This window comes from Quercus robur, chromosome 12, assembly GCF_932294415.1.
Source record: "Quercus robur chromosome 12, dhQueRobu3.1, whole genome shotgun sequence".
Lineage (NCBI taxonomy): Eukaryota > Viridiplantae > Streptophyta > Magnoliopsida > Fagales > Fagaceae > Quercus > Quercus robur.
Window position 1 is genome coordinate 18,442,612 of NC_065545.1, and position 26,917 is coordinate 18,469,528.

Below are 26,917 nucleotides of genomic sequence, written 5' to 3' on the forward strand. Positions count from 1 at the left end.
TCAATCGATAAAGTCTTTGATGATTGAATAAGATATCTAGAGTTCAATTCCTGCCTACGCCAAAAATTTATTGGTGTCTTTGTTTGATGATAAAAAACTATCATCAGAAATAGACACTATAGGTTGAAAACTCTCTTAAAAAAAAACATTATTGTATTAGACTATACTCAAATAGGATCACGAATTAAATATTTTAAACTATATTGTAAAGGTTATAGTATTGACTTCAAGAGATATATATATATATATATATATTTCATTGAGAGGAAGAACAAAGAGCCACAAGCCTACAAGAAGACAATCCCATCTTTCTCGGTATCATCATGAACCCACTTTGTGCAATGTGTACATGGTCCCATTTCTACTCACCTAACAAATTGTATGGCTCTTAAAGGATCCACTGCATCCAAAGGGGTCAGAGAATCACTGAATTGTGAGAAGGACAAAACTTATCCTGTTATAATTCTCATTTTCCATAGAAATGCCAATTGATGTTAACACATAACAGAGCACGGGTTATATTGTCGTTTCAGAAAAAAATTACCCACTGGTAAAATTGAATAAAAAGTAGGTGTAGTACTATTAAAGTATGCAAATCAAAATCATATCATGGTCCTACCAGTTATATTATCACACTTACCTGTCCCGAAATTATTGGATTGTGATGAAATAATAGAGGTTGGCAAAGAGAAATGAGGATATTCAATTGTCATTTTATGTCTCTCTGGCACGTTGAAGGGGGTCATTACCCTTGGTACTCTAGTGTTTTATCATGATTCATTGCCGACAGGAATGAATGACCCCCACAAACACATCTGCCAATCTAAGTTCTCTTAAGAAAAAAAAAAGTGAACAACAAAAAAAAAGTACATGTTTAGTTTTTTATATATGAATATTGTACTGGTAAAACTTATTCATAAATAGGAGGAATTACAAAGAGAGCATGCTATCGTTCACTCTGATTACAAACTCAACACAAGGAGGGTCACCGTCCAAATTAATCAAAACAGTCATTTATTGTTCAATAAAGATCACTTCTCCAAGGCATGAGAGAGAATACGTGAAATATTATTTGTCTTGCGAAACATGAGGTGTGCTTCTATATTAAGTGAAACATGTGTTTCTCAAAAAAAAAAAAAAAAGTGAAACATGTGGTATTTTGATTCCAAATACTTCCTCTAAAGTAATTATGTCCACCATTACTTGCATCTTGGCCTCATGCAATGCATCTTTCACTTTATAACAGTCTAAAAGTTCTAAAATTCTAAGATTAAGGGACTAAAATATTTAAAAATTTAAGAAGGTTATATAGGAAATATGAAAATTTTGGAAAGATACATATATATACTTAAGGTGCGTTTGGGACGGTAGTTGCGTTTGTGTTTACAAAGGTTGCAATTTTTTTTTACTGGTCCATAGCACTTTTCATGTACCAATCAATTGACAAAAACGCATGAATAGTAATTTGCAGCAATAAAAAAATATTTTGTTACAATATTTTTAACATTAAGCTTTCAACTTTCAGCAAAATAAGCGATATCTAAACGCACATTTATTGCAAAATTTAACTAAATACAATGATAAAAATAGGATTCTTTTCAAATAGTATTCATAAGACCGCCTTATAAGACCATTTTCTCACCTGTTGATAGAGCTCCTTCCTTGCATCAAACATTAGATACTATTACATTAGCTATACAGCACGTTAATTAAGGGCATAGAAGTGCCAAAGACAGAAACACAATTGTGGCCTTCAAAATTGATGTCAACCAATAAAGTGATCTATATTATAAAATAGTATCGGAGGTCTTAATGTCTTATAGGTTTTTATTCATTGAGATTCTATACCTACCCATGTTGTCACGTTGGATTAGAAAAAGAGTTCCAAGGTTTGTGGTCATTCCACTGCTCTTATTATTACCTTGGCTGCCTGCCATGTTAGGGTTCCCCCACCATTGCTCCCACAATGTTTAGCACGCCTTTCTGTTTTTCAATCAAACTCCAAGTTCTTTCTTCAATTAAACAACAATTGTCCCTACCAATATCATTGTGCCCCACAATGTCTACCTCACTAGCTTCTTCTTTTTTTCTTTTTCTTTTTCTTTCTATTTTATAAAAAAATTCACTTTCCTTATATTTGATACTATTGCTTGCTTTATTTAATTTCCTTGTTAAAGACATATTCTTATTGTGTATTAAAAATATATAAAGGACTGTTATTTATATAAACAGGATATGTGTGCTCTACTAGCAAATAAAATATGAGTGCAATACCAAAAACAAAATTAGAACAACTGGCCTAATTAAGCTCATTACGCTTATATTCTAATAGCTCTCTGAAACTCATGCTGGGTGAATAGAGACCAACAGCCCCTCTCAAACACGGTCTTATTGTATATAAAAATTGTATAAAAATAAATAAGGGACTGTCAATTTATATAGACAAAATATGTGTATTCTACTAGCAATATGAGTGTAACACAAAAAAACTTGAAACAATGTGCGCAAGTGGAAATCTTAGCCCTAGGTGACCTCAAGGGTGAGGTGAAATATGTTCTGTGCCATGTGGCCTATTCCTATTTATAAAATATTATTTTTAGTTGAATCGAATCATTGTTAGTTTTTTTTACGTTGCAGTGACATCTCTGCTATGAGTAATTCTTAGGTACTCCTGGAGCACGGAAAATGGTGCTCCCTTCTCTCACATTCATGGTAGGTTCCGCTTATTAAATTCATGGTGGGGTCCACCATATGTGAGAGGAGGGAACATCATTTCACTATACTCCGGGACTATCTAAGAATTTTCCCTCTGCTATAAATTAACAAGCTTGCTCATTGGTGGCTAGTGAGGTTCTAAAATTTCTCTCTCAATTTCTCACTTCTCTCACTTTCTCTATCTTTGTCTTTCTATCATCCATCTCAAATAATAATGGCATTCAAGAAAAACCTGCTAGTGTGCACACAACTACAATGTGAGACCATGGAAGAAATGCTGGCTTCAATGGAGAAAGCCAAGGCAGAAGGTGCAGACCTTGTGGAGCTTTGCATAGATTCCATGTCATTCTCCCACACTTCTGAGGTTGAGAAGCTCATCAAACAAAGAGCTTTGCCAGCCATAGTCTCTTACAGGTAGCACCTCTTACTCATACTTCTCCCACAATAGTATAGGTCTCCATCTATTTTGTCACCTCCAATTCTCTCCCACAGTATTTGAAAAGGCTCCTCCTCTTCATTTGCCTAAAAAAATGTCCCTTTTGATATTGCTTCATTTAAAATTTTATTCTCCTTCTACTATGTAAGGATGATTTTATATAATATGATATTATATTCACTTTTAGATTTTTAAACCACCATATCCTAATATCATCTCCAGCAAAAAAATATATATATCCAGCAAAGAAATATCCTTATATCATCAAATGGACCTTCTCCATTCAAATCAAGTGAGGAAAATCTCTGCTCATGAAAAACATAATGTCACAATCTGCTAAATATAAAAGATCTTCTTTTGTTCAGAAGCTTGTCACCTTTAATGAATGAATAAAAATCTTCTATCCAACCAATGAAAGGTATACTCCACTCATAGTAACCAAAATTTAAAATAATATCAGCTGGTAGAGTATAAAATGAAAACTCAGATTGGGACATAAGATTTTTATCAATTATGATGTTCAAAACCATTTTATTAATTATTTTCTTTTTACAATTAACTCAAACTAGTCTAGACTATTTAGCAGAGAAAAGAAAAAGAAAGTAAAAAGAGAAGAAAAAACCCAGAGAAATTGATTCCAGTTGAACAATAAGCCAACTCAAAACACTTATTGCCACACTATTGTCCCCTATGCCACCTTTTAATTTGCATGTGTAATAAGGGAACTTTTCAAATGAGCTTTTTGATCTAATCTGCAGGAATCAATAGAGAAGCTAAATCCCTTGTGATATGACAGATTTGGCTCTTTAAATCTATAGATTTAAATACAATTCTTTGTGACTTTCCCCTAGTACAGTGTTTAACTGTTAATACACAAAACTCTAAGGGCTTGACTAAGTGAATCCTAAGTCTCATGATATTCATGAGATCCTGAATTCGAATTTTCTTGCCAGCATTTTAGAGCTACTCTCAAGAAATTCCTCTCTATAACTCAGTATGTGTGGAATAGAAGGACTGTACATAATCAAAAGTAATCAAATATTCGAAGAGATTTAGGTACCTCCAAAACTACTTCCTTCGTCTTCATCCAACGTCGGTTAAGTGGTACAACTTTGTTTTTTTGGCAGTGAGTTCAATCACATGGAATTGAAGTGAGGTGGTCTCCTTTCAAAATAACTTACATATAATGGCCCTTTAGATAGGACATGGTACTTTTGTTTGATTGCCTACTTTTCAATTGACAAACCTAATTTTTGTTGGCCCCGTCGTACCTATATATGTAAAATTATGTCAGTGATCGTATCTCAAAAAGATGCAATTCTTACCAAGTGTATAGTTATCATCTAGCTTTTTTGGATGCGAATCACGTGCATACATATAGGTGAGATTCACATCTTAATCATATAACTCGTACAATAAGCAACGGACGACCCGTGGCCGTGGGAACAATGTTGAGTAAAGTTCCCAAATTTTAATTGGACCGACAACCAATTCATGATTAATTAGACTGTGAACATTGATATGAATGCCAACACTGGCTTTCTCATCAACTAGTTATTATTAAGTAGATATGTCCAGTGTGGGGGGCTATTGCACTTTTAAAAAATTATTATTATTATTAAGTTTAAGAATATTATTAAATTTTTTTTCTTAGTGCTAGTTTGCCAAAACTTTTTTTAGTTTATTTCTAGTTTATCTACAATTTCTTAAATTTTATTTTTTTTAGATATAATTGTACTTTTACTTAATAAATAAATAAATAAAACTCAATATTCCAATGAAAATAAGATCTCCCAAATGCACACTTAAGAAGTAGAAATTTAGCATAAAAAAAAAAGATGTAGAAATTTATTGGTATTACTTAGAACTGTATCCATTAAGATTAAATTATGTGGGATTAATGTAAAATTTAAAAATATTTCATCATTAAAATAATCTCCCTTAAATTTTGAAAAATAAAAAATATCCTCCTATTTTTATAAATGACACTGCATCCCATGTTTTATTTGATTTATACAACAAATAATCCCTTATGACTATTTATATCCATTACAAATTGAATCAAATACATATTTTTTTAAATCCATTTTCCATCCAAAATGATACTTATTAACCAAATTGATTATATGATAAGAAAGAAAAAAAAAATAGCCTCAAGTGGTTAAATACTTTTTTTGAAAATTGAAGGGGGTTTCTAAATTCTAACATTTTCCAAAACTTTAGTAGATGTTAGTGTAATTTATTTAAATAATTATTACAATATAGTGAGTTAGCTTATTTTATTTTGAAAAAAACTATAATTATCTATTAAAAATGATTAATGAAAAAAAATTTTGTTTCCCTACCGGAAGAGGGGAAAGTAGATGTGGTCCAACACTCCAAGACTGTGGGGACTGAGACGTGTAGCTGAGCCTGAGCCATAAATAGCTTATCACTACCAAACTGACCTGCAACCATACAAACAACATAAAACACGTAGTTTGGACAATGTTCTAGAGATCCACAGCTTTCCTGGGTTTGACAAGTACATCTTTTCCATATTTTCGTTCTCCACGTGTTTTCTATTCTGTTTTTGGTTTTTTGGGTCTATCTGCGGCACTCTGGCCCAACCCAATAATTAATAAGTGTGACATATTTTGACGTTTTCAAAGAAGATATATAAATTTATAGACTTTACCAAAATAATGCAAGTTACATAGCATTTTGGTTTGACTAGATTGTTTTTACTTTATTTATCTATTTATAATTTGATAGTTATAATGGAATGAAATTATTTGTGTTTTTTTTTTTTTTTTTTTTTATAAGATAGAATTCTACTCTAACCTAATCTAAGTGTATATATGTGTAAAACTCATTTCTGGATACTTGAACCCCAGTCCTTACCCCCCACACCGCACAAACACTTATACTTGTAGAGTAACCACCGCACCAAGGATGTGCGGTAATAGGAAATGTTAATTAAATTACAAGACTTTTGGTTAGATTTGTTTGATGAGTAATACTATAGTCACAAATTATTTTACAATATTTTTATAAACTGTTGAAATAACAAATTTTTAAGGGTTATTATTTGGTCTCACCATTAACATCATTTTTTTACTTACTAATAACCTTTCATTACATCAACAGTTTGTAAAATAGTTTGTTTCCTTTAACATTTTTCTTGTTTGATTGCTGATGAGTGATGAGCATTTTTCTTGTTTGATTGATGATGAGTGATGACATTTATGTGAATTAAAGGACTTTTCAAAATTATTGATTCATATTTGGGTCCACCATATTGTAATCAAGCCATGTGACATTGTCAAGTTTATTTCATATCACATTATGGCATTTTATAGGTTTCTTAATGATTGTAATATCTTAGAAACTAAAATTACCTTATTAAAAAAGCACTAAAATTTCTGAGATAATTTCAGGCTGAAAGGAACTCATTAGTAAAACTTTGCTTTTTGATGGGCAAATAGATTACTTTAGTGAGTGTACCCCCACCCACGAGATGTTATCTTGTGCCCAAGATTTTTTCCCCACCCACAATGGATGGGTAGCAGCAGCCCATTTCTCAAATTTCAAAAAAAAAAAAAAAACCTGTAGTGAGTGTACTTCAAAGTTCAAATTGAATGGGTCTTGATCACCATGCCAAAAAGCCAACAATTCACTTCAAGGGTCTCATAGCTTAGTGGCATGTCCGGATAGCTCAATTCCAATATGAGGTTTCTTCTCTAGCTCAATGTAGCCAAAAGTGAGGAGGTAAAACACAAAAATCAAAAACAAAAACAAAAACAAAAAAAACAAAAAAAAAAAAACCCACCAAAATCAAATATTGGAGAGACCATACTAGATTAAAGAATGCATATGAGAGGATTCTTTATAATTATTCACAAGAAAAGAAAAAAAAAGATCTTAAATGACATTTTTTTCAGCAAAATAGTGTTCCCTACAAAATATTAACAAATATAATTCAAGCACACACGATTTATGAAATGGTGTAGCACCCTTTAAATTAAAGAACTTCTAAGAATTTTAAAACTCGGAGTTCATTTTGACAATAACAAGGAAAGTAAGAATAAAGAAGTAAACCAAACATGTTCAAATTAGTGCTATAATAATAGCAGTACTAACTAGTAACTATTAAGAGTAACAATTAGGTGGATAAAAATTCCTTGATATTTACCACAATTGCCATTCACAGGCTCAAATCATCAAGGACTTCAGGCAAAGGAGAATGCAAGACTACCTGCATGCAAGTACTGAGACTGGCTCTTGAATTAGATGTTGAATTCGTTGAAATGGATTTTGAGGTAGTCATCCCTTTTTTTTCAAACCCCTCCTCCCTTTGGAATATAAACTATAAAGTATTACTTATCCACTTGTCCTTATATAACTGTCATAACTACGACAAGAAGTACACTCTACACTATTTTATATTTTTAATTTCGGGTTCATAATGAAAATCTTAAGTCTTAAACATCTGTCTTCATTTGTGTTAATATGTAAGACATATATAGTGTTGAAAACCCAAACTAGTACATTGAAATTTGGTCCGAATATTTGTTTTTGCCATATATAACTATATCTAAAGTTCATTTAGCTTTGTTGTTTTCTTTAATACTCCCAACTAAAGTGAAAAATTTCAGGTGGCTTCTGATATTGGCATGGCTGAATGCATGTACAAGCGTGCCAATAGCAAAATAATTGTCTCAAGCTTTGTGAATGGTGGGAAACCTTCAAATGAAAGACTTGGTAATCTGATTGCATGTATGCAATCAACTGGAGCAGATGTTATTAAGCTTGTTATTGATGTGGATTATATCACAGATTTGGCACCGGTTTTCCAGATGCTTGCTCATTGCCAGGTATTTGTTTATACAATTGATGTCACAAATTCAACAGCATGCATATTAAGTTACGTATTGCTTTCCTCGTATTAGTTGTGACATTCTTAATGGGGCGCAGATTTTCACGAGGACATCACAAATTTGCAAGTATTCATTATATGTTAGTTGTGACATTCTCCAAGTATTCATTGTAACATTCTTTAATGGTCTGTAGTTTCTTTCTTGTGTTTGCTGTGATAAATTCTGTTCTGTATTGGTATTATATGTTTCCTAAAACAATGTAACACTAAAAAGTAGCATTTGTTAGAAAGACTCATGGCTTAAGATATAACATGGTCTCTAGAACACTACAATGCAGCATTTCAAAACAACCTTAAACGCAAAAACTAAAAAGCAGAGTTAGAATTCATCCTGCACCTCTAGTACTTTCTTTGTTTTCAAAAGTTTTTCAGGCATAAAGGAATATCAGATATTCTTCTTTCTACTTATTTTTTCAAATTAAATTAATTCAGTTTTCTTTCTATAGTATAAACAACATTAGTCATTTACTACTTCTATGTGTATCTCCAGGTGCCATTAATTGCTATTGCAGTGGGTAGCAGAGGTCTAATAAGCCAACTATTGGGTCCTAAATTTGGTGGATTTTTAGTGTATGGATCTCTGGAAGGAAAATCAGTACCTGGGTTGCCAACTTTAGTCAGCCTTAAACATGTTTACAAACTTGAATACTTGAATGCAGATACAAAAGTTTTTGGACTCATTTCAAATCCAGTAGGTCATAGCAAGGGTCCTATTCTGCACAACCCTGCCTTTAGACACACAGGATATAATGGAATTTATGTTCCCATGCTGGTCGATGATATCAAGGAATTCTTTAGAACCTATACAGGCACTGACTTCGCAGGTTTCAGGTATGCAGCCACTCTTTCATAAAAGAAAAAGAAGAGGATCATCCCATTGCTTGTCTTGTAAGGTTATTTTGCAACTGACTCCTTCAAAAAACTTGTTCTAAATAATGTTATCACCTAGAGTATCAGATACTTCTATGACTTATGTACGCTTCCTGTTCTCCATTCATAACAGGCTCAATATTCTCTTTAGTTTGTGGGTATCAACTGTCACATTAGGCATTTGCTTTCTCAAAAATCATGGTGCACACTTTTGCATTGGCCAAATGTATAAATTGTGCTTGTTTGGTACAATCCCAATGCTTTTTTCTCTAATGTAAGGTTTTTTTCCCTTTATTCGATGAAACTTGTAGTGTTGGAATCCCACACAAAGAAGCTGCAGTTGGGTGTTGTGATGAAGTACATCCACTGGCTAAGGTCAGTAAACTTGGTAATATAAACACTTTTTGAACTGCTACCTGAACAAGAGGAAAAAACTTTTAAAACATTGCTATAGGTTTGTTGACTGTGTTCCTTTAACAACAATCCCTACATATATTTGCTATATATCTGGCCATATATAATGAAAATTTTTTATGTCAAATAAGTAAACTACTTATGATCCTTTGTTACATTACTGTAATTCCACTAATCCAAGTCTGTCTTGAGCACCAGACAATGACAATGGCACAAGACCTGGAATGAAGGTGTATTAGATATATACAACTCAGCTGAGTAATTGGGATTATTAAAATCCAGAAGTTGACATTAACAAATCTTCTATGGAGGCCTAGATATCAGATATTAATAACGATACTTTAGGGTTTCAGCTTCAAGGCACACTACTTTTTTTATTGCTGTGTTAATTGTAGGGTCATGTTTATATAAGCTTCTAAATTGTGGTATGCTTTCTCAATCAGTCTATAGGAGCTGTAAATACTATTGTAAGGAGGCCTATTGATGGGAAGCTGATCGGTTATAACACAGATTGTGAGGCTTCTATCACTGCAATAGAGGATGCATTAAGAGGTACTGTGATAATTGAAGTGTTACTTTCTTGATTATTTAGACGATAGCTGTATGTATCTTTCTAATTCTTTGTATATCATTTAAAGTTGAGTACTACTCGGGCCAGGAATATAAATGTATATTGTTTTGGGGAGAATGGAGTACTTGATTGCTTTGTTTGTTACAGGGTTCATCACCTTTACTTTTTTGTTTTGCAATACCATTAATAATTTGATGTTTTTAAACAGAATTACCAGCAACCTGAAATGGATGATTACTTGATGGACGACCATGTATAATGATAGTATAGGTAAAAGAATAGACAATTATATCAAGTGGTGTCTAGATAGAATTACTTATGTTTATTTTGTCTGGACAGAGAGACGAGTTGCCAATGGAGAAGCATTACGTACTTCTCCTCTAGCTGGGAAAACATTTGTATTGGTTGGAGCAGGAGGTGCAGGAAGAGCACTTGCTTTTGGTGCTAAAAGTAGAGGTGCTCAGGTTGTCATATTCAACCGGAATTATGGTAATAAGGCAATATTTTTCTCTCCTTTTTAGTATTACAATTGAAGATCAGCTTTCTTGTCTCTAATCTTGACATTTCTCTTTTGAAAAGAGAGAGCAAAGTTGCTTGCAGATGCAGTTTCAGGGGAAGCTCTACCATATGAATGCTTAAAAAGATTCTGCCCTCAGGAGGGAATGATCCTTGCAAATGCTTCTGCTATTGGAATGGAGCCAAATACTGATCAAACTCCTGTCTCAAAGGTTTTCTCTCTCACTCTCTCTGAGCAAATAGGTAATAACTCAGAAGAACACATTGAATAATGTATTGCCTCTTGTCATGCTTCTTTAGGAGACCTTGAGAGCATATGAGCTGGTTTTTGATGCGGTTTATACACCTAGAAATACACGGCTCTTACAAGAGGCTGCAGAGGTTGGGGCCATCGTAGTGAGTGGAGTGGAGATGTTTATCAGACAGGCCCTAGGCCAATTCAGACTCTTCACCGGTGGCTTAGGTATCAGTCCTCCTCTTATGTCAAACCATTGATTTATTAATTTAACAAAAGGGGTTTTATTTTTTTTAGTAATTTTTACCAATCCATTTACTTTGAAATGGAGACGGTCCATTTTAAGGTTGAAGACATGGTATTTCAAAAATCTAAAGGTGAATAAGATACCAAGTCATTTAAAATAAGATATCATTTCTTATTTGGTAGAATGAAAAAAATTTAAATGATATGGTAACATGTAAACCTTAGATGCATATAAACTAAATCTTCATCATGAAATAGGCTCTCTTTTTTTTTTTGCTAAGCCATGAAATAGGCTCTCTTAATGTCAAAGGAAATGGAGAGAATCATTCTCCATAGGTTTAAACTTTTTATTCTTCAATGTATTATTGTTGAATTTGTTCACATGTAAGATTCATTTCTTTTGGTTAAATTCTAACAGCAGGAGCATTAATCTTTATTTTGTTTGAATTGCTTTTCAGCTCCAGAAGATTTCATGCGCAAGCTTGTTCTAGCACAATTTTGATGCTTCTAACCGATCAAGCCAAGAACAAATTTGTTAATATATATACTACTTTGTCACTTCTTCTGCGGTATTGAAGTAATAAATCTGTGAAGATGCACTCTAGCTTAGCTCACATGGTTTGTTTGAGGTTGTCCTACTTGGAGCTCGAACACCGTCATCAGCTAGTCAATCCAAAGGCCCCCCACTCTGATGAAGTTGCATGCAAGGACAAGGCTCTTAAGATTATAGATAGGATAGGTTGAGACCAAAAAATAAAAGAAAGATTTTTTGGCCATGTGTTTGTTAGAATTACCAGGTGCTCCAAATTGTGTCACTTTTTTTTTTTTTTTTTGAGTAATATTTGTTTGATGGATGTTCAGCTGTGTTCCATGAATTTCTTCTCATGCTTGTGCAAGACAGGACTAATGCTATTGTTTGTTAAGCACAGTTAGTTTTGAATGAACATATATAGGCAGTACATGTATTTTATTGCTTAAGCCATATATATTGCTTTCTGAAACTTAGCAGGTCACCGACTTGAACTCAACTCTCTATGTGCATCACTCTAAACAATGTTACTTAAGGGATGAGGTTGGTTTTTGCATACACCATGAAAGATTAGCTTTAATGCTGAGAGTCAACTTGAAACAATCCATGCTTGAATTCTCTCTAGAGGTAGAATGCTTGGACATGTAAACTAGAGTCAATTAAAAGGAATGGATGTGAATACATTCATTTGTGCTCCTCATACTCGCAAATTTTTGTTTCTAGTTTCTCTGTTCAAATTTTTACTGCATTTCATCTGGTGCAGGAAACCCCAAATGCTTAAAAGATGTAAAGCCTCCATCTAATACCAAATTATGCCCACTAACATACTTGGCATCATCAGAAACAAGATAGAGCGCAGCATTAGCTACATCATTGGGTTCACAACTAGTTCCCTCCAAAACACCAGCATTAGTAACCACTTCCACAAGCTGTCGATCATCTACACCAGGAAAAACCTGACTCATTTCATCCATTACAAACTTAGTTGGAATGGCAAATGGTGATATACAATTCACCCGGATTCCATACTTGCATAGCTCTGCAGCCACAGACTTAACAATGCCTATAACAGCAAATTTGGACACACAATATGTGTGCTGTGCTAACCCATCCATTAGTCCTGTAACACTAGCTGTGCAGAGAATTGATCCAGTTTGACATGGGATCATCACACGTGATGCATGTTTGATCCCAGCCATGACTCCCCGCACATTGATGTCCATGATTTTATCAAAAACTGCCAGATCAAGGTCCACAATGCTTGGGGGAGTTTTGCAGGGCACCCCTGCATTGTTGTACATGATATCAAGTTGGTTGTACTTAGAGATGGTAAAATCAACAGCGTTGGATATGTCAGACTCTTTAGTGACATCACAGGCAACAAAAGTAGCATTGGTTCCAAGCTCTTTTGCAGTGTGTTGGCCAAGTTGATGTTGGATATCAGCAATAACAACTTTAGCACCATTGTTGATAAATTTTGCTACAGTTGCCTTTCCTATGCCACTTGCTCCTCCAGTTATCAATGCTACCTTGCCTTCTAGTTTGCTATGTTATAACATAAGAAAGGGTTTTAAGCATCAAACCAAAACGATCCCAACTTGGGTGGATTCATTAATCAAAGAAAGTTGGAAAATTTCATGGTCCAACATATACCATTTGATCACATTTACAAATTCTGGATTTTTTTGAGAATGTTTGGTTAGCATAATGGTGCAAGAACGCTGACCCATGTATTTTGGGAGAGTGCAATCAATGAGAATCTTGGCCAATCACATGAGATTAAGCTCACTTTCATGTGATTTAAGTGTGTACTTGTTTATCTCTTTGTTTAGCTAAGCCTAGAGATTAATAGTATGGTTGTAAGGCCTCTTGGCCCTTAGGCGTGTTTCCATAATTATTTTGTAAAAAAAAAATTTAAAATAAAATAAAATAAATAAATAAATTTTCCACTTGTGAATTTAAGCTTCTTCATTAGTGGATTCTAGGTTTTATACTGGTTGTAGAGGTTAGATACAGCCTGATCCCTCCAGGTCAAAATGTCTCATTTTTTTCTTTTAGACTAGCCATTGTTTATGCCTAATAAGCATCTTTGACTATAGGATTATAGGAATGGCACAGAAATACCATTATTTTATTCAACACAACAAACAATGAATACAGAAAAAGTGCAGGACAACAGGAAAAAACAAAAAGCTAGTTCCAGTGGGTATATAATGATGTGATATTAGTTGAAATAATCACTTGTAAACACTATAAAACCTTCACTATCACACAGCCCTTCCCTTAGGTGAGTTAGGCAATTGCCTCTAAGGCCCCCAAGTGGAAGGAGGTCCCAAAATTTTAGAAAAGAACCAACCGGGTAGTAGAGGAAAAAAAAAATTAGTTTCAAATGAATTACAAAAATAATCTGGCCCCAGAAAATGAGCAATTGATTCTATTTCAGCATTTAATGGCTCATAGAAACACTAGTACATCACACTAAAATTAAGAATTCAGCAAAATGATAGACCCTTAGAAAAATTGAATAATATAATCAAAAGTAATATCTCTCTACTTGTACTTATAATTCCAAAATGAATTATACCATGAAGAATTCATGCATCTCTCCATGTAATTAGTTTTTTTTTTTTTTTAATTAAAAAGAAAAACAAAACAAAAAAACCAACCAAGCATTAAATTTCCATTAATCAAGCATGCTCCTATAAATCACGCTTCTCAAATTCATGTAATCTTTTACTTTCTTGAACACTGCAAACATTTCTCCCATTTCCTCTTTTAGTTGATTCTTATTGAAAGTTTGGCCCGACTTCTCTAATACGCCAATTGCTGTTTGAGGGTCATATCCAGCAGATGCCATCAACATTAATCCAATATGATTTGCCTCCCTTTCATTCCTATAATTGAAACAAAGTGTAGCATTATTATAATTTGACATGAAAAACATATAACTAAACTTTTAAGTAAAAGTTAGCGCAAAGAAAAAAACCAAGGTAGAAGAATTTGGATTTTCAAACGATATTATGGACACCACACAAAAAGAAATTTCAACCACTTTTGGCTTTGTTTGATCAATACTAAGGGCCCATTTGGTAGAGGAGTTTCAGTAATATTGTTTGTAGTTTTTTAAAATATGTGTGAAAATATGTGTAATGTTATTTAAAAACTGAAAATAAGTTGTTTAACAACTCTGCCAAACATGGCCTAAAAGTCTAAAAGAGAATAGACAAAAAAATAAAAAGCTTTCAAAGTACATTCAAATGCTTTGTTTAGATTCACAAATCTATATATAATCTCAAGTATTTCAATCCATAGGAAGTGGTCCCACTCAACAATTGTTTTAGTATCATTAACGGTTTTGGGTGTGAATTTACCAAACAATCACAGCTAGGGAAAAAGCTAATCCTATGTTTTTTTTTCCTTGAGAAGAAGCTAATCCTAAATTAGGATTGTAGTATATAGTATATATATACCATGCTAATAGTTTGGATTAGTATTATTTTACTTGATTTATGGGCCTCCTGACCATAATAAATAAAATAAACGACCAAATTATACATCCTTGTGATTCCTACTTTCAAAAATAAAATTCTTTAAACCAATTATATATATATATATATTTAGGAATTCAAAAGGGAAAATAAATTAATTGAACCAATGCATTTGCAATGATTAAAATGACTTAAACACATAGTACCAAAGATTGATAAAGAAGAAAATAATACCATATGTGAGTATAAGCCCAAAACAACTCTTCAAATCCAGACTTCTCTTGGAATATACGAGTGAGAAGATAGATATATACGAGTTAGATCTTAATCATGTCAATTACATAAAGAGACATGTGTGTACATACATACATATAAATCACAGCTTTACTAATCAATTTAAAACACACACAAAGCCATCAAAATCTCAAAGTGAAAACTACATTCAATTACTAAACTATTTTGCTAACGTATCATATATGACAAAAAAAAAAAAAAAAATTAATGAATTGGAAAATGGAAAATTTACATTCGGGTAAAGGTGGCTATGGATCTCCTAAATGAAATGTTGCCGGAAACTCTATCAATTCCAAAGATTGAATTGGAGAGAGAGAGTACCAATTCTCTATAGCACTAGTAGTGACCATGCATAATGACTCACTCAGTAAAAATAGGGTAAGAAGAGGGAAATAAGATGAGAGAATAGGGGAATGATCATATAAATAGACAAAAATACTGTTAAATCCCAAGTGATTTGTTTTAGCAACAAAACACAATGAAAACCCAGATGGCCCAAAACCAATGAATCCTAGCTCCAACAAAAAGCCATTTGTTTCTTTTATGTTAATTCCAAGTTCTAAAACAAAATTACTTACATTTCACTATTTCCTCATTTCAATCATTTATTTACTCGTTTCATTCCTTTATAAACTCCTAAATGAAGTATAAGGTATAGTATACTTTAATTTTTCCCATTTGACGTCTTTGCAACTTTTCTTGGTATTTTAAGTTGTACAAGCATTTCAAGTCTAGTTATGTCAAACTGTAAATAAAAACTCTGGTGGATTTCCTTGTTTGCACTATCCTTTTGGAGTTTCCATTTGGCAAGTTGAAGTGCACATGGATTACTCGCATATGTTGGCTAAGTTGTGTATGCCTTCCCTTCCTTATTCTATTTGCATCGGTTGAATGTGCTACTTGTCTTCATTCCCTTGTGGGCTTTTAGCAAAATTTTGAATTGGAAACATGGAAAGGTAAGTCTCTTTAGGGATGAAAGTTCTATTGTTTATTATTTGATAGGGTCAATGGTTTTAATTTATTTCTTGAATTCATATACATGGCATGGAAATTTGTGACATGTTTGGGTTGTGCCATTATCCCATACCTGGATTTAGGGAAGTTGAACCTAGTTTGGATTGGGTATACTTCACCCAAAACATTAATCAAGAATACTTGGATCCTAATACCCATTAAGCATTTGTACTTAACTAACTTGTAACCTCATGCATACTCTTTAAAAATAAATAACTTAGGACACATGGCACAAAATTGGAACTCTAATTTAGAATTCTAATTTGAGTTTCTCTTAGCTTCACCTATTATTATATATATAGATATAGATTACTATTTGAATTTTTACCCATGGATACCCAGACCAGAACCAAGCCCGATCTTTTTTTTCATAAAGGTTTTTTCTTATAAAATTAAAATTAAAAAAAGTTAACATTGTGATTTTCCAGGTATTGCATTCATATTGGGCCTGAGAGGATTGGAAATTAACTTGGGTTTGAGTTTTGTGAGTGTAAGAGATAAGTTTGGAAATTAGGGTTAGTGTGCAAAAAGAGTGGGATGGACTTAGTTTTGGGTTGGGCTTAGAGCAAACTTGGGTTGGACATAACAAAATCCTCACCAAATTGGGTTGGGTCAACTGACCCACATATATATATATATATATATATATATATATATATATATATATATATCACTTAAAATAACTATGGTTTCAGTTAATTCAACTGTTAAAGTCTCTTCTAGTCAAATAAGAGATTTGTCTACACCAAAAACTAATGATAAAATACAATTATCAAGAGTGAATGTCAAAGATTGAAACTATTTCTATTTAAAAAAAAAAAGTAAAATAGTTTCAATCATGTAGAAGAGAAATAAATTAGTTCCCTTCTTTGTAAAAACTCCAAAAAATAGTACTAATATATTTAATCCAACATCTTAAACTAATCAAACTCCACTTCCCGAATAACCTGAAGATCTTATTAACGGAGCTTGTTCTATGTTGCTAGACCCAATTACCAATCAAATTTGTTACAAAAATAGTTATCACATCCCCAATTACACTTTTGGTTTCAATATCGAAATAGACTAAATGTATACCCACAAATTTGACAACATGATAGACCACAACCCTAATAGCAATCAACATCACACAGCTAAGGTAATGTTTTTGCTAACTAGGGAAATTGCTAACATATTTACCACTATTTATAGTTTACAATATCAATATTGCAAAAGATGAGAGAAATTTTAATAACCATCCCAGATTCTTCCACCAAATTCCAATAGATTAGAGCTGAAAGAAAAACTACTTTGATCACTTTTCCATTGTAAATGCTTGATTGAATTTTTAAGTCCAAAAATTCCCAAATTTCAATACTAAGGGCCCATTTGGTAGAGGAGTTTGAGTAATATTGTTTGTAGTTTTTTAAAATATGTGTGAAAATATGTGTAATGTTATTTAAAAACTGAAAATAAGTTGTTTAACAACTCTGCCAAACATGGCCTAAAAGTCTAAAAGAGAATAGACAAAAAAATAAAAAGCTTTCAAAGTACATTCAAATGCTTTCTTTAGATTCACAAATCTATATATAATCTCAAGTATTTCAATCCATAGGAAGTGGTCCCACTCAACAATTGTTTTAGTATCATTAACGGTTTTGGGTGAATTTACCAAACAATCACTGCTAGGGAAAAAGCTAATCCTATGTTTTTTTTTCCTTGAGAAGAAGCTAATCCTAAATTAGGATTGTAGTATATAGTATATATACCATGCTAATAGTTTGGATTCATATTATTTTACTTGATTTATGGGCCTCCTGACCATAATAAATAAAATAAACGACCAAATTATACATCCTTGTGATTCCTACTTTCAAAAATAAAATTCTTTAAACCAATTATATATATATATATATATATATATATTTAGGAATTCAAAAGGGAAAATAAATTAATTGAACCAATGCATTTGCAATGATTAAAATGACTTAAACACATAGTACCAAAGAATGATAAAGAAGAAAATAATACCATCTGCGTGTATAAGCCCAAAACAACTCTTCAAATCCAGACTTCTCTTGGAATATACGAGTGAGAAGATAGATATTCCAGCAAAACCTTATATAAATTCTTGCTATATGTCGACCCACAATATGCCCAATCTAAGAAGAAAAAAAAAATTGTAATATCCTAATCATAAAATATCCAAAGAAACAATTAATATAAAAAGAAAAAGAAACAGACCTCATGCCCAATAAATAATGCTAACTCTGCATCGAACTTTAGACTGTCGAGTAACCCCCTAGGAATAACAATCCTTTTATTAAAGTGGGAGAAGTGGCAGAAGTGTAAAGCATCTTCTTCATCAGGGCAATCCAACACATAAACTTCCCAATCTTTTCCATCCAAATGTTTAGTACTAGATTTCCATAAGAGTTTACGATCAGAAAGAAGATTCCCTCCTTCATATTTAAAGTTGTTAATGTGATCTCCATTATCTCTTTCCCACTCGCAACGTACCCTATACTCTCTAAAATCTCCATCCTCACATGAATGCCCATTGACCTTGCACTCCTTTTCAAGCCTTAACCCCACCTTCATTGCTCTAATCAAATTTGTAGCTACAGATTGTGCCCTAATACTCCTAGGGTCTGATAAAGGGAGTAAATCTTCTTTGTATCTCTCCATAAACGTCTTCCAGCGATCCTCTGCCCTCCTTTCCTCCGTTGTTTCTTTGGTAACAAGTTGAATTTGTTTTGTGTATGGTACTCTTTGTATTCTCACATAAGAAAGAGTAACACAAGCAGCAAAAGCACCAAACAGCAAACTACCCTTGTTTCTTTTACAAAATCTCAGACATCTTTGTGCCCACAAATTAAGTGAAGGAGTTGTAGCTGCACTGTTTAGGAATTTCTGAGAAAAATTTGCGTGGTAAAATCTCCTTGTACATGTATGAATCATATGTTGCACTCCAATTACTCCAGCCAACCCCACAGAAGGAACAATCTTCGAATTGAAAATTCTACTTGCTGCAATCGTGTTATGGCTACTTGGCATGAACTGGCTTCCCATCAATTTTATCAAAGAAAACCCCATTACCATTCACCTTAAGCTAAGAACAATATTGAACAAATTTGTTTTCTCTGCCACTTTAAGACGCAGAGGGTCTGTGAGAGACGTTGTGACCATATATGTCTTATATAGGACTACATACCCAATCTAGGGCTTTTGGTATCGGGCCGTTAGTTTTATTTTTTGCTTGTTTGCCACGAAAATAAAACACACCAACAAACATCACGCTGTGTTTGTGTTTTCAACCAAGGCTGGCCCTTCCCTTAGGCGAGTTAGGCAATTGGCTAAGGCCCCCAAAATTTTAGAAAAGAACCGTGCGCGACCCAGGTCGCAACAGGGCGCGACCCAGGCCGCGCGAGTCCCAGGTCACACACGGCCCAGGCCTGCTTCAGCTCCTATCTGATCTGATTCTTCTTTCTCCCTCTAATCTGAGTCTTCTTTCTCCCTCTGATCTCTTTCTGGATTTCTTAAATTTTTTTTTGGTATTTAGGCTTGTACGAGAGACTGTGAGACTTAGAATTTTTTCAAATTTTTTTGGTATATAAATCGAGTATTAGAGACTTGATTTCCAGGTGGGCAAGAAATGCCAGATCAAAACATGGAAATCGAGTCTCTGAGACTCGATTTATAGACTAAAATCGAGCCTCTTAGACTCGAGATGCTAGTAAATGATATAGTTTAGAAACTGAAACTATTAACCATATAGTTAGGATTTAGGGCCATTTGGCCATTTTCGCCTAAATATCTTCCTCCAATATTCATCTAGGTAGGAATATAGGAAGAAAGTTTGTAAAAAATGACCGATACTTTCATTTTTATAATATCATATAGAAATTTTATATATATAATTCAACATTAGTTAAGAGGAAGAATTTAAACCCTGATTTATTTGTGATCAATTAAGTTATAATATTCTTAATATTATTATATAAATTTTACATACATATGAAAATAACATTGTATACGTATAACGTTTTTTGTTATTTATTTATTTCCATTGTGGTATTTATTGAATGAACAAAGTTTAGCTACAAAATTAATTGTAACCTAAAGCTACAACCTTATTCAATATCCTTTTATTCGAGGTGAATTTTGACAAATCCACCATTGAATTACATCTTATTCTTATATCTTCCTTGCTTACAAAATTTCTAGAAAATTAAAGATATTGGTTATGTCATCAATGAATTGTTTAAATTGCAAATTTTTAGAAGTTTGAAATTATGTGTAAAATATAAGGTTATAGATCATATAGTTCATACTATCTAATTGACACAAAATTTGACGTGTGCATTAAAAGCATAAAAAACATGCAATTCAACGATTAGATTTTCAAAATATGTAAAAAAAAATTATTTTATTGAGTAATGTTGTAGCTTTAAGCTATAACCAATTTTGTAGCTAAACTTTGTCCTTAACGAATTATGAAAAAAAAAAAATTGTATACATGATGGATAAAAAATCATAAGAATACCATTTCACTTAAATATATATATATATATATATATATATATTCAAAGTGTAGATATATTTTCAATTTATTTTGTTGTTTTAGATATATTTTCAATTTTACTTTTGTTAATTGTTAAGTGTTCAAATGCATGAATTGAAGTGCATTTAATAGCTTATTATTTAATGATTTATTTTTATAAAAATAATATGTATAATTTTGAGAGATGCAATCTGTGTAATAGGTTTATTAATATTTCATTCATTTTAGCTAGTTAGTTCTTTGCCAAAAAGACAAGGGTGGTGGAAGGATACGCATGATGAATCTAAATTTCTAATTCACTGTTATGTTATGTTTATTTGGAACTTATTAATTGTTTGATCCTTACAGGGTTGGCAAAGCAGATTGCTTGTAAAATTTTGAGTTTGATTAAGAAGGCATCAAAAGACCTAGATAACTTGTTGATGAGACAGAGTAGGTGTAATCATTAGAATTTGGCAGGCAAAAATATTCCTTTCTCTCTTGGAGCTCTAGAAGTTGAAGCAATAGCAGCGGACACAAGCCTTATTTTTGCAGAAGATGTAGGGATTAGAGATGTTATTGTCAAAAGTGATTCCTGTTTAGCTACAAGGGCAGCTCTTGGACTAGCCCTGCCACCCACAACCATATCTGGGGTGATCTCTGGTATCCTACCATTTCACATTATAGCAGAGGAGGTTGTGTCTAAGGTTTCTTTTGGCTATACACCTTTAGCTCTTGTTCAAGAGATATCCAAGGTTGGAAAGAAGGAGACTCATCATCTGCTCAACACAAATAAGATTCTTTCTTATTCCGTTATATAGGATAAAAGAGTTTAGTTTTGTCTAAATTTGTTTGCTTCTCATAGTACTATGTGCTATGGACACTTAAGTTTATCGTGGTGGAAATTGTGTGAAGTTCTAATTGTAAATGAGATTTACTAGTCTTTCAACTCCTTTTAAAGTATGAATGTGTGTGAATGGTTTTAAATTTCTTTTGTGTATTGTTCTATTATGGATGTGTGTGAATGGTTTTAAATTTTTTTTGTGTATTGTGCTTTTAAAGTATGAATGTGTGTGAAAGGTTTTAAATTTCTTTTGTGTATTGTGCTTATAATTGAGATGGGTATTTTATGTGTGCTCTTGAATATACTTTGGTTCCCCTTACTATGACTTGCTAATTTGATTCTGCTCCCACACCTTTTAGGTTTTCCATTAGCTAAAAACTGAACTTTAAATTTTGTAGTCATGCTACATTGTAACGATTAAGGTTGGCTATCTCTATACCAAGAATTTGATATTCCTTGAATTACTTCCATGTTGCCAATCACTTACCATCTTTAACGTAAATGCCTTTTTGAATTAAATGTAATGGTTAGAACAGTGATCACATACAAGGATTAAAGAAAATTGTAGCTAGAACATATACTTCATGCTGCCAGGACTCAACCAAAAGCTTCTTGAAACAATTTTCAAATGGGATAACTAAAAGACCTTTCAGTTAAATAAGCAATATAAAAGACATTTTAACAATTCTTTTATAAAATCAAAATTACATGGATGCTTATTTAAATTCACAGACAGGTCGTGAATTTTCAAATAATTCAAGCCCACTAATACTCCTGTACCATACAAACTAAAATTTGACATAATAACAAGATCAAATTTCTCCTCACTAGCCTACCGAAAAGCATATGAGATTTTTACATTGGCCTTATATCTGATCCACTACAATGGCTCTCATACTTGGATGCATATAAGCTATGATACTGGCTCCATAACCAACCAAAGAAGCATCTACTGGTTTATTAGCAAGACAACAGACTAGGGAGTGTGATCTTTGTACAAGCATTAAGATGTTTGTTAGCCATCTTTCTTACTACTAATCTGGCACCCACTTTACCAAGCTGAGTCAAGTTGCCCCCTCTACTACCATGGTTTCTTTTGGTTTGGTATCTATTGGGAAGTGCATATTAAAATATAAGTATTAGAAAGACAAAACCAAACTAGACAATGGGTTGTAACAAAACAAAAATTATACTGTATCATTTCATTCATTTCATAAACAAACCAACAAATTCCTATATACTGTATCATTTCATAAAAACTAGAAACTTAAAGGCAAAATTCCCCAAGAAGAAAACTAGAAATTTAAATTTATGAACAAAATTAACTTCAAATTCTACATACGGAATGTGATGTTATAAACACAATGAATATGCGAAACTAGTAATCGTTTCAGTTTACATGGATGAACCAAAATGAGAGATTTAAAAAATGATAAAGCATATCAAATCCACAAGTCATGAGCTAGTGTCCTTGAGGCTTGGACAAAATACAAAATACAGTCAATGGAAAGGACCCCAACCATATAGAGCAAGGACCAAAGACTTGGAATCAAAAAATATGCACTACGTACAAACAGTGTTCATTACACTCTGGTCCATTTGGAACCATAGAAACTGGGTAACCCATGAAGGGAAAACTCCCAACCCCCTAGAGGTCATTCTAACTGTTCAATCTCTTATACGCAGGTACAAGGAAGCCTTTAGCAATTGTGCTGTTACATCCTATAGAAGCACGGATCAGAAGAGATGTGATCAGAAAATTAGAGTTCCTTAGCAGCTCATCATCAAAATTGTTGGTGTCAAACAAAAGAGACTCAATAGAGCAGGGATTGCCTACGAAGCCAAAAGCATGAATGGAGATACCATTATGCAGGGAGTTTCAAGCTGTACAGCAAAACCAGTACTAGTTACCATTCAAGAAGCTATGCTAGAGGCAGCTATTAAAGCTAGGAATTTGGGCTACACCCACTTTTTGTTTCTCAATGATAGTAGAAGAGCAGTCTAGGTTTTCAATAGGGAATGCATTCCCAACTGGCAGGAAAAAATTTTGTTAACAGACTGGATTCATCCTGACAACTATGATCAATGTTTGTCCTCAAATTGATCATTATAGTTGTACGACCCTTGACATAAATACATAGTAGGCCCCAGAAAATGAGCAATTGATTCTATTTCAGCATTTAATGGCTCATAGAAACACTAGTACATCACACTAAAATTAAGAATTCAGCAAAACGATAGACCCTAAGAAAAATTGAATAATATAATCAAAAGTAATATCTCTCTACTTGTACTTATAATTCCAAAATGAGTTATACCATGAAGAATTCATGCATCTCTCCATGTAATTAGTTTTTTTTTTTTTTTAATTAAAAAGAAAAACAAAACAAAAAAACCAACCAAGCATTAAATTTCCATTAATCAAGCATGCTCTTATAAATCACGCTTCTCAAATTCATGTAATCTTTTACTTTCTTGAACACTGCAAACATTTCTCCCATTTCCTCTTTTAGTAGATTCTTATTGAAAGTTTGGCCCGACTTCTCTAATACGCCAATTGCTGTTTGAGGGTCATATCCAGCAGATGTCATTAACATTAATCCAATATGATTTGCCTCCCTTTCATTCCTATAATTGAAACAAAGTGTAGCATTATTATAATTTGACATGAAAAACATATAACTAAACTTTTAAGTAAAAGTTAGCGCAAAGAAAAAAACCAAGGTAGAAGAATTTGGATTTTCAAACGATATTATGGACACCACACAAAAAGAAATTTCAACCACTTTTGGCTTTGTTTGATCAATACTAAGGGTCCATTTGGTAGAGGAGTTTGAGTAATATTGTTTGTAGTTTTTTAAAATACGTGTGAAAATATGTGTAATGTTATTTAAAAACTGAAAATAAGTTGTTTAACAACTCTACCAAACATGGCCTAAAAGTCTAAAAGAGAATAGACAAAAAAAAAAAAAAAAAAAAAAAGCTTTCAAAGTACATTCAAATGCTTTCTTTAGATTCAAAAATCTATATATAATCTCAAGTATTTCAATCCATAGGAAGTGGTCCCACTCAACAATTGTTTTAGTATCATTAACAGTTTTGGGTGTGAATTTACCAAACAATCACGGCTAGGGAAAAAGCTAATCCTATGTTTTTTTTTCCTTGAGAAGAAGCTAATCCTAAATTAGGATTGTAGTATATAGTATATATATACCATGCTAATAGTTTGGATTAGTATTATTTTACTTGATTTATGGGCCTCCTGACCATAATAAATAAAATAAACGACCAAATTATACATCCTTGTGATTCCTACTTTCAAAAATAAAATTCTTTAAACCAATTATATATATATATATATATATATATATATTTAGGAATTCAAAAGGGAAAATAAATTAATTGAACCAATGCATTTGCAATGATTAAAATGACTTAAACACATAGTACCAAAGATTGATAAAGAAGAAAATAATATCATCTGCGAGTATAAGCCCAAAACAACTCTTCAAATCCAGACTTCTCTTGGAATATACGAGTGAGAAGATAGATACTCCAGCAAAACCTTATATAAATTCTTGCTATATGTCGACCCACATTATGCCCAATCTAAGAAGAAAAAAAAAATTGTAATATCCTAATCATAAAATATCCAAAGAAACAATTAATATAAAAAGAAAAAGAAATAGACCTCATGCCCAATAAATAATGCTAACTCTGCATCGGACTTTAGACTGTCGAGCAACCCCCTAGGAATAACAATCCTTCTATTAAAGTGGGAGAAGTGGCAAAAGTGTAAAGCATCTTCTTCATGAGGGCAATCCAACACATAAACTTCCCAATTTTTTCCATCCAAATGTTTAGTACTAGGTTTCCATAAGAGTTTATGATCAGAAAGAAGATTCCCTCCTTCATATTTAAAGTTGTTAATGTGATCTCCATTTTCTCTTTCCCACTCGCAACGTACCCTATACTCTCTAAAATCTCCATCCTCACATGAATGCCCACTGACCTTGCACTCCTTTTCAAGCCTTAACCCCACCTTTATTGCTCTAACCAAATTTGTAGCTACAGATTGTGCCCTAATACTCCTAGGGTCTGATAAAGGGAGTAAATCTTCTTTGTATCTCTCCATAAACATCTTCTAGCGATCCTCTACCCTCCTTTCCTTCGTTGTTTCTTTGGTAACAAGTTGAATTTGTTTTGTGTATGGTACTCTTTGAGTAACACAAGCAGCAAAAGCACCAAACAGCAAACTACCTTTGTTTCTTTTACAAAATCTCAGACATCTTTGTGCCCACAAATTAAGTGAAGGAGTTGTAGCTGCACCGTTTAGGAATTTCTGAGAAAAATTTGCATGGTAAAATCTCCTAGTACATGTATGAATCATATGTTGCACTCCAATTACTCCAGCCAACCCCATAGAAGGAACAATCTTCGAACTGAAAATTCTACTTGCTGCAATCATGTTATGGCTACTTGACATGAACTGGCTTCCCATCAATTTTATCAAAGAAAACCCAATTAGCCTTCACCTTAAGCTAAGAACAATATTGAAAAAATTTGTTTTCTCTGCCACTTTAAGACCTAGAGGGTCTGTGAGATACGTTGTGACCACATATGTCTTATAAATAGGACTACACATAAACATAAACATAAACATACACATACACACACATAAACATACACATACACACACTCATACACATACACATACATAAACATACATACATACATAAACATAAACACATATGCACATACACATAAACATAAACATACACATACATACATAAACATACACATACACGTACACACTCATACACATACACATACACATACACATACATAAACACACATACACATATACATACATTTTTAGTTCTCGCCTTAGGTCTCAAAATGTCTAGGGTTGTCCATGTTTTCAACACAAAATACAGAGCAACACAGAAAAAAAAAAAAAAAAAAAACAAAAAAAAAAAACAAAGATTAAGCAAACATCATGCCGTGTTTTCTTAGAAACCAAACAGATCAAAGAAAAAAACATATTTCCCTTTGCTGTCCCACATTTTCTCAGCACCCAAACACCAAGCAAACACAAAATAAAAATCGATATGGCCGAAATTTATCGTACCAGCCGGTACTGAAACACCTTTGTTTTGTACCGCTCAAAATACCGGACTATACTGGATATACCGGCGAATACCGGACATATCGGCCGGAAAGTAAAAATCGGCCGGTACAAAAGATTCAGAAAAAAAGAAAAGAAAGAAAAATATAAAAAATAAGTTAATGGCAAATAACTCAT

General features: G+C 32.9%; 3 protein-coding genes across 6 annotated transcripts; 1 reads left to right on the top strand and 2 right to left on the bottom strand.

Annotated features, from left to right (window-relative positions):
• The first annotated feature begins 2,834 nt into the window (after nucleotides 1–2,834).
• LOC126709048 (bifunctional 3-dehydroquinate dehydratase/shikimate dehydrogenase, chloroplastic-like) lies at nucleotides 2,835–11,934 on the top strand. Of its 3 annotated transcripts, XM_050409124.1 has the most exons (11): nucleotides 2,835–3,129; nucleotides 7,344–7,452; nucleotides 7,789–8,007; nucleotides 8,108–8,149; nucleotides 8,560–8,900; nucleotides 9,251–9,314; nucleotides 9,797–9,905; nucleotides 10,264–10,413; nucleotides 10,504–10,652; nucleotides 10,741–10,903; nucleotides 11,380–11,934. In XM_050409124.1, the coding sequence occupies exons 1-11, from the start codon at nucleotides 2,930–2,932 to the stop codon at nucleotides 11,421–11,423; spliced, it is 1,590 nt and encodes a 529-aa protein (XP_050265081.1). In that variant the 5' UTR covers nucleotides 2,835–2,929; the 3' UTR covers nucleotides 11,424–11,934. The 3 variants fall into 3 exon arrangements, with proteins under 3 accessions (XP_050265081.1, XP_050265082.1, XP_050265083.1); XM_050409125.1 differs by lacking the exon at nucleotides 8,108–8,149; XM_050409126.1 differs by lacking the exon at nucleotides 7,344–7,452 and having other exon boundaries at nucleotides 2,983–3,129.
• Nucleotides 11,935–12,044: 110 nt separating this feature from the next.
• Nucleotides 12,045–13,057, bottom strand: LOC126709049 (secoisolariciresinol dehydrogenase-like). Its single transcript, XM_050409128.1, has one exon. The coding sequence runs from the start codon at nucleotides 12,749–12,751 to the stop codon at nucleotides 12,191–12,193; it is 561 nt and encodes a 186-aa protein (XP_050265085.1). The 5' UTR covers nucleotides 12,752–13,057; the 3' UTR covers nucleotides 12,045–12,190.
• Nucleotides 13,058–13,858: 801 nt separating this feature from the next.
• On the bottom strand, nucleotides 13,859–25,524 carry LOC126709815 (uncharacterized). 2 transcript variants are annotated; one of them, XR_007649488.1, is made up of 3 exons: nucleotides 25,304–25,524; nucleotides 18,257–18,469; nucleotides 13,859–14,344 (listed from the first exon to the last, which is right to left on the bottom strand). XR_007649488.1 is itself a non-coding variant. In XM_050410159.1 (3 exons), exons 1-3 carry the CDS (start codon nucleotides 19,325–19,327, stop codon nucleotides 14,134–14,136), a joined length of 1,200 nt encoding a protein of 399 aa, XP_050266116.1. In that variant the 5' UTR covers nucleotides 19,328–19,493; the 3' UTR covers nucleotides 13,859–14,133. The 2 variants fall into 2 exon arrangements, 1 of the variants encoding a protein (XP_050266116.1); XM_050410159.1 differs by lacking the exon at nucleotides 25,304–25,524 and adding an exon at nucleotides 18,470–19,493 and having other exon boundaries at nucleotides 18,257–18,387.
• Between the last annotated feature and the right edge of the window lie 1,393 nt (nucleotides 25,525–26,917).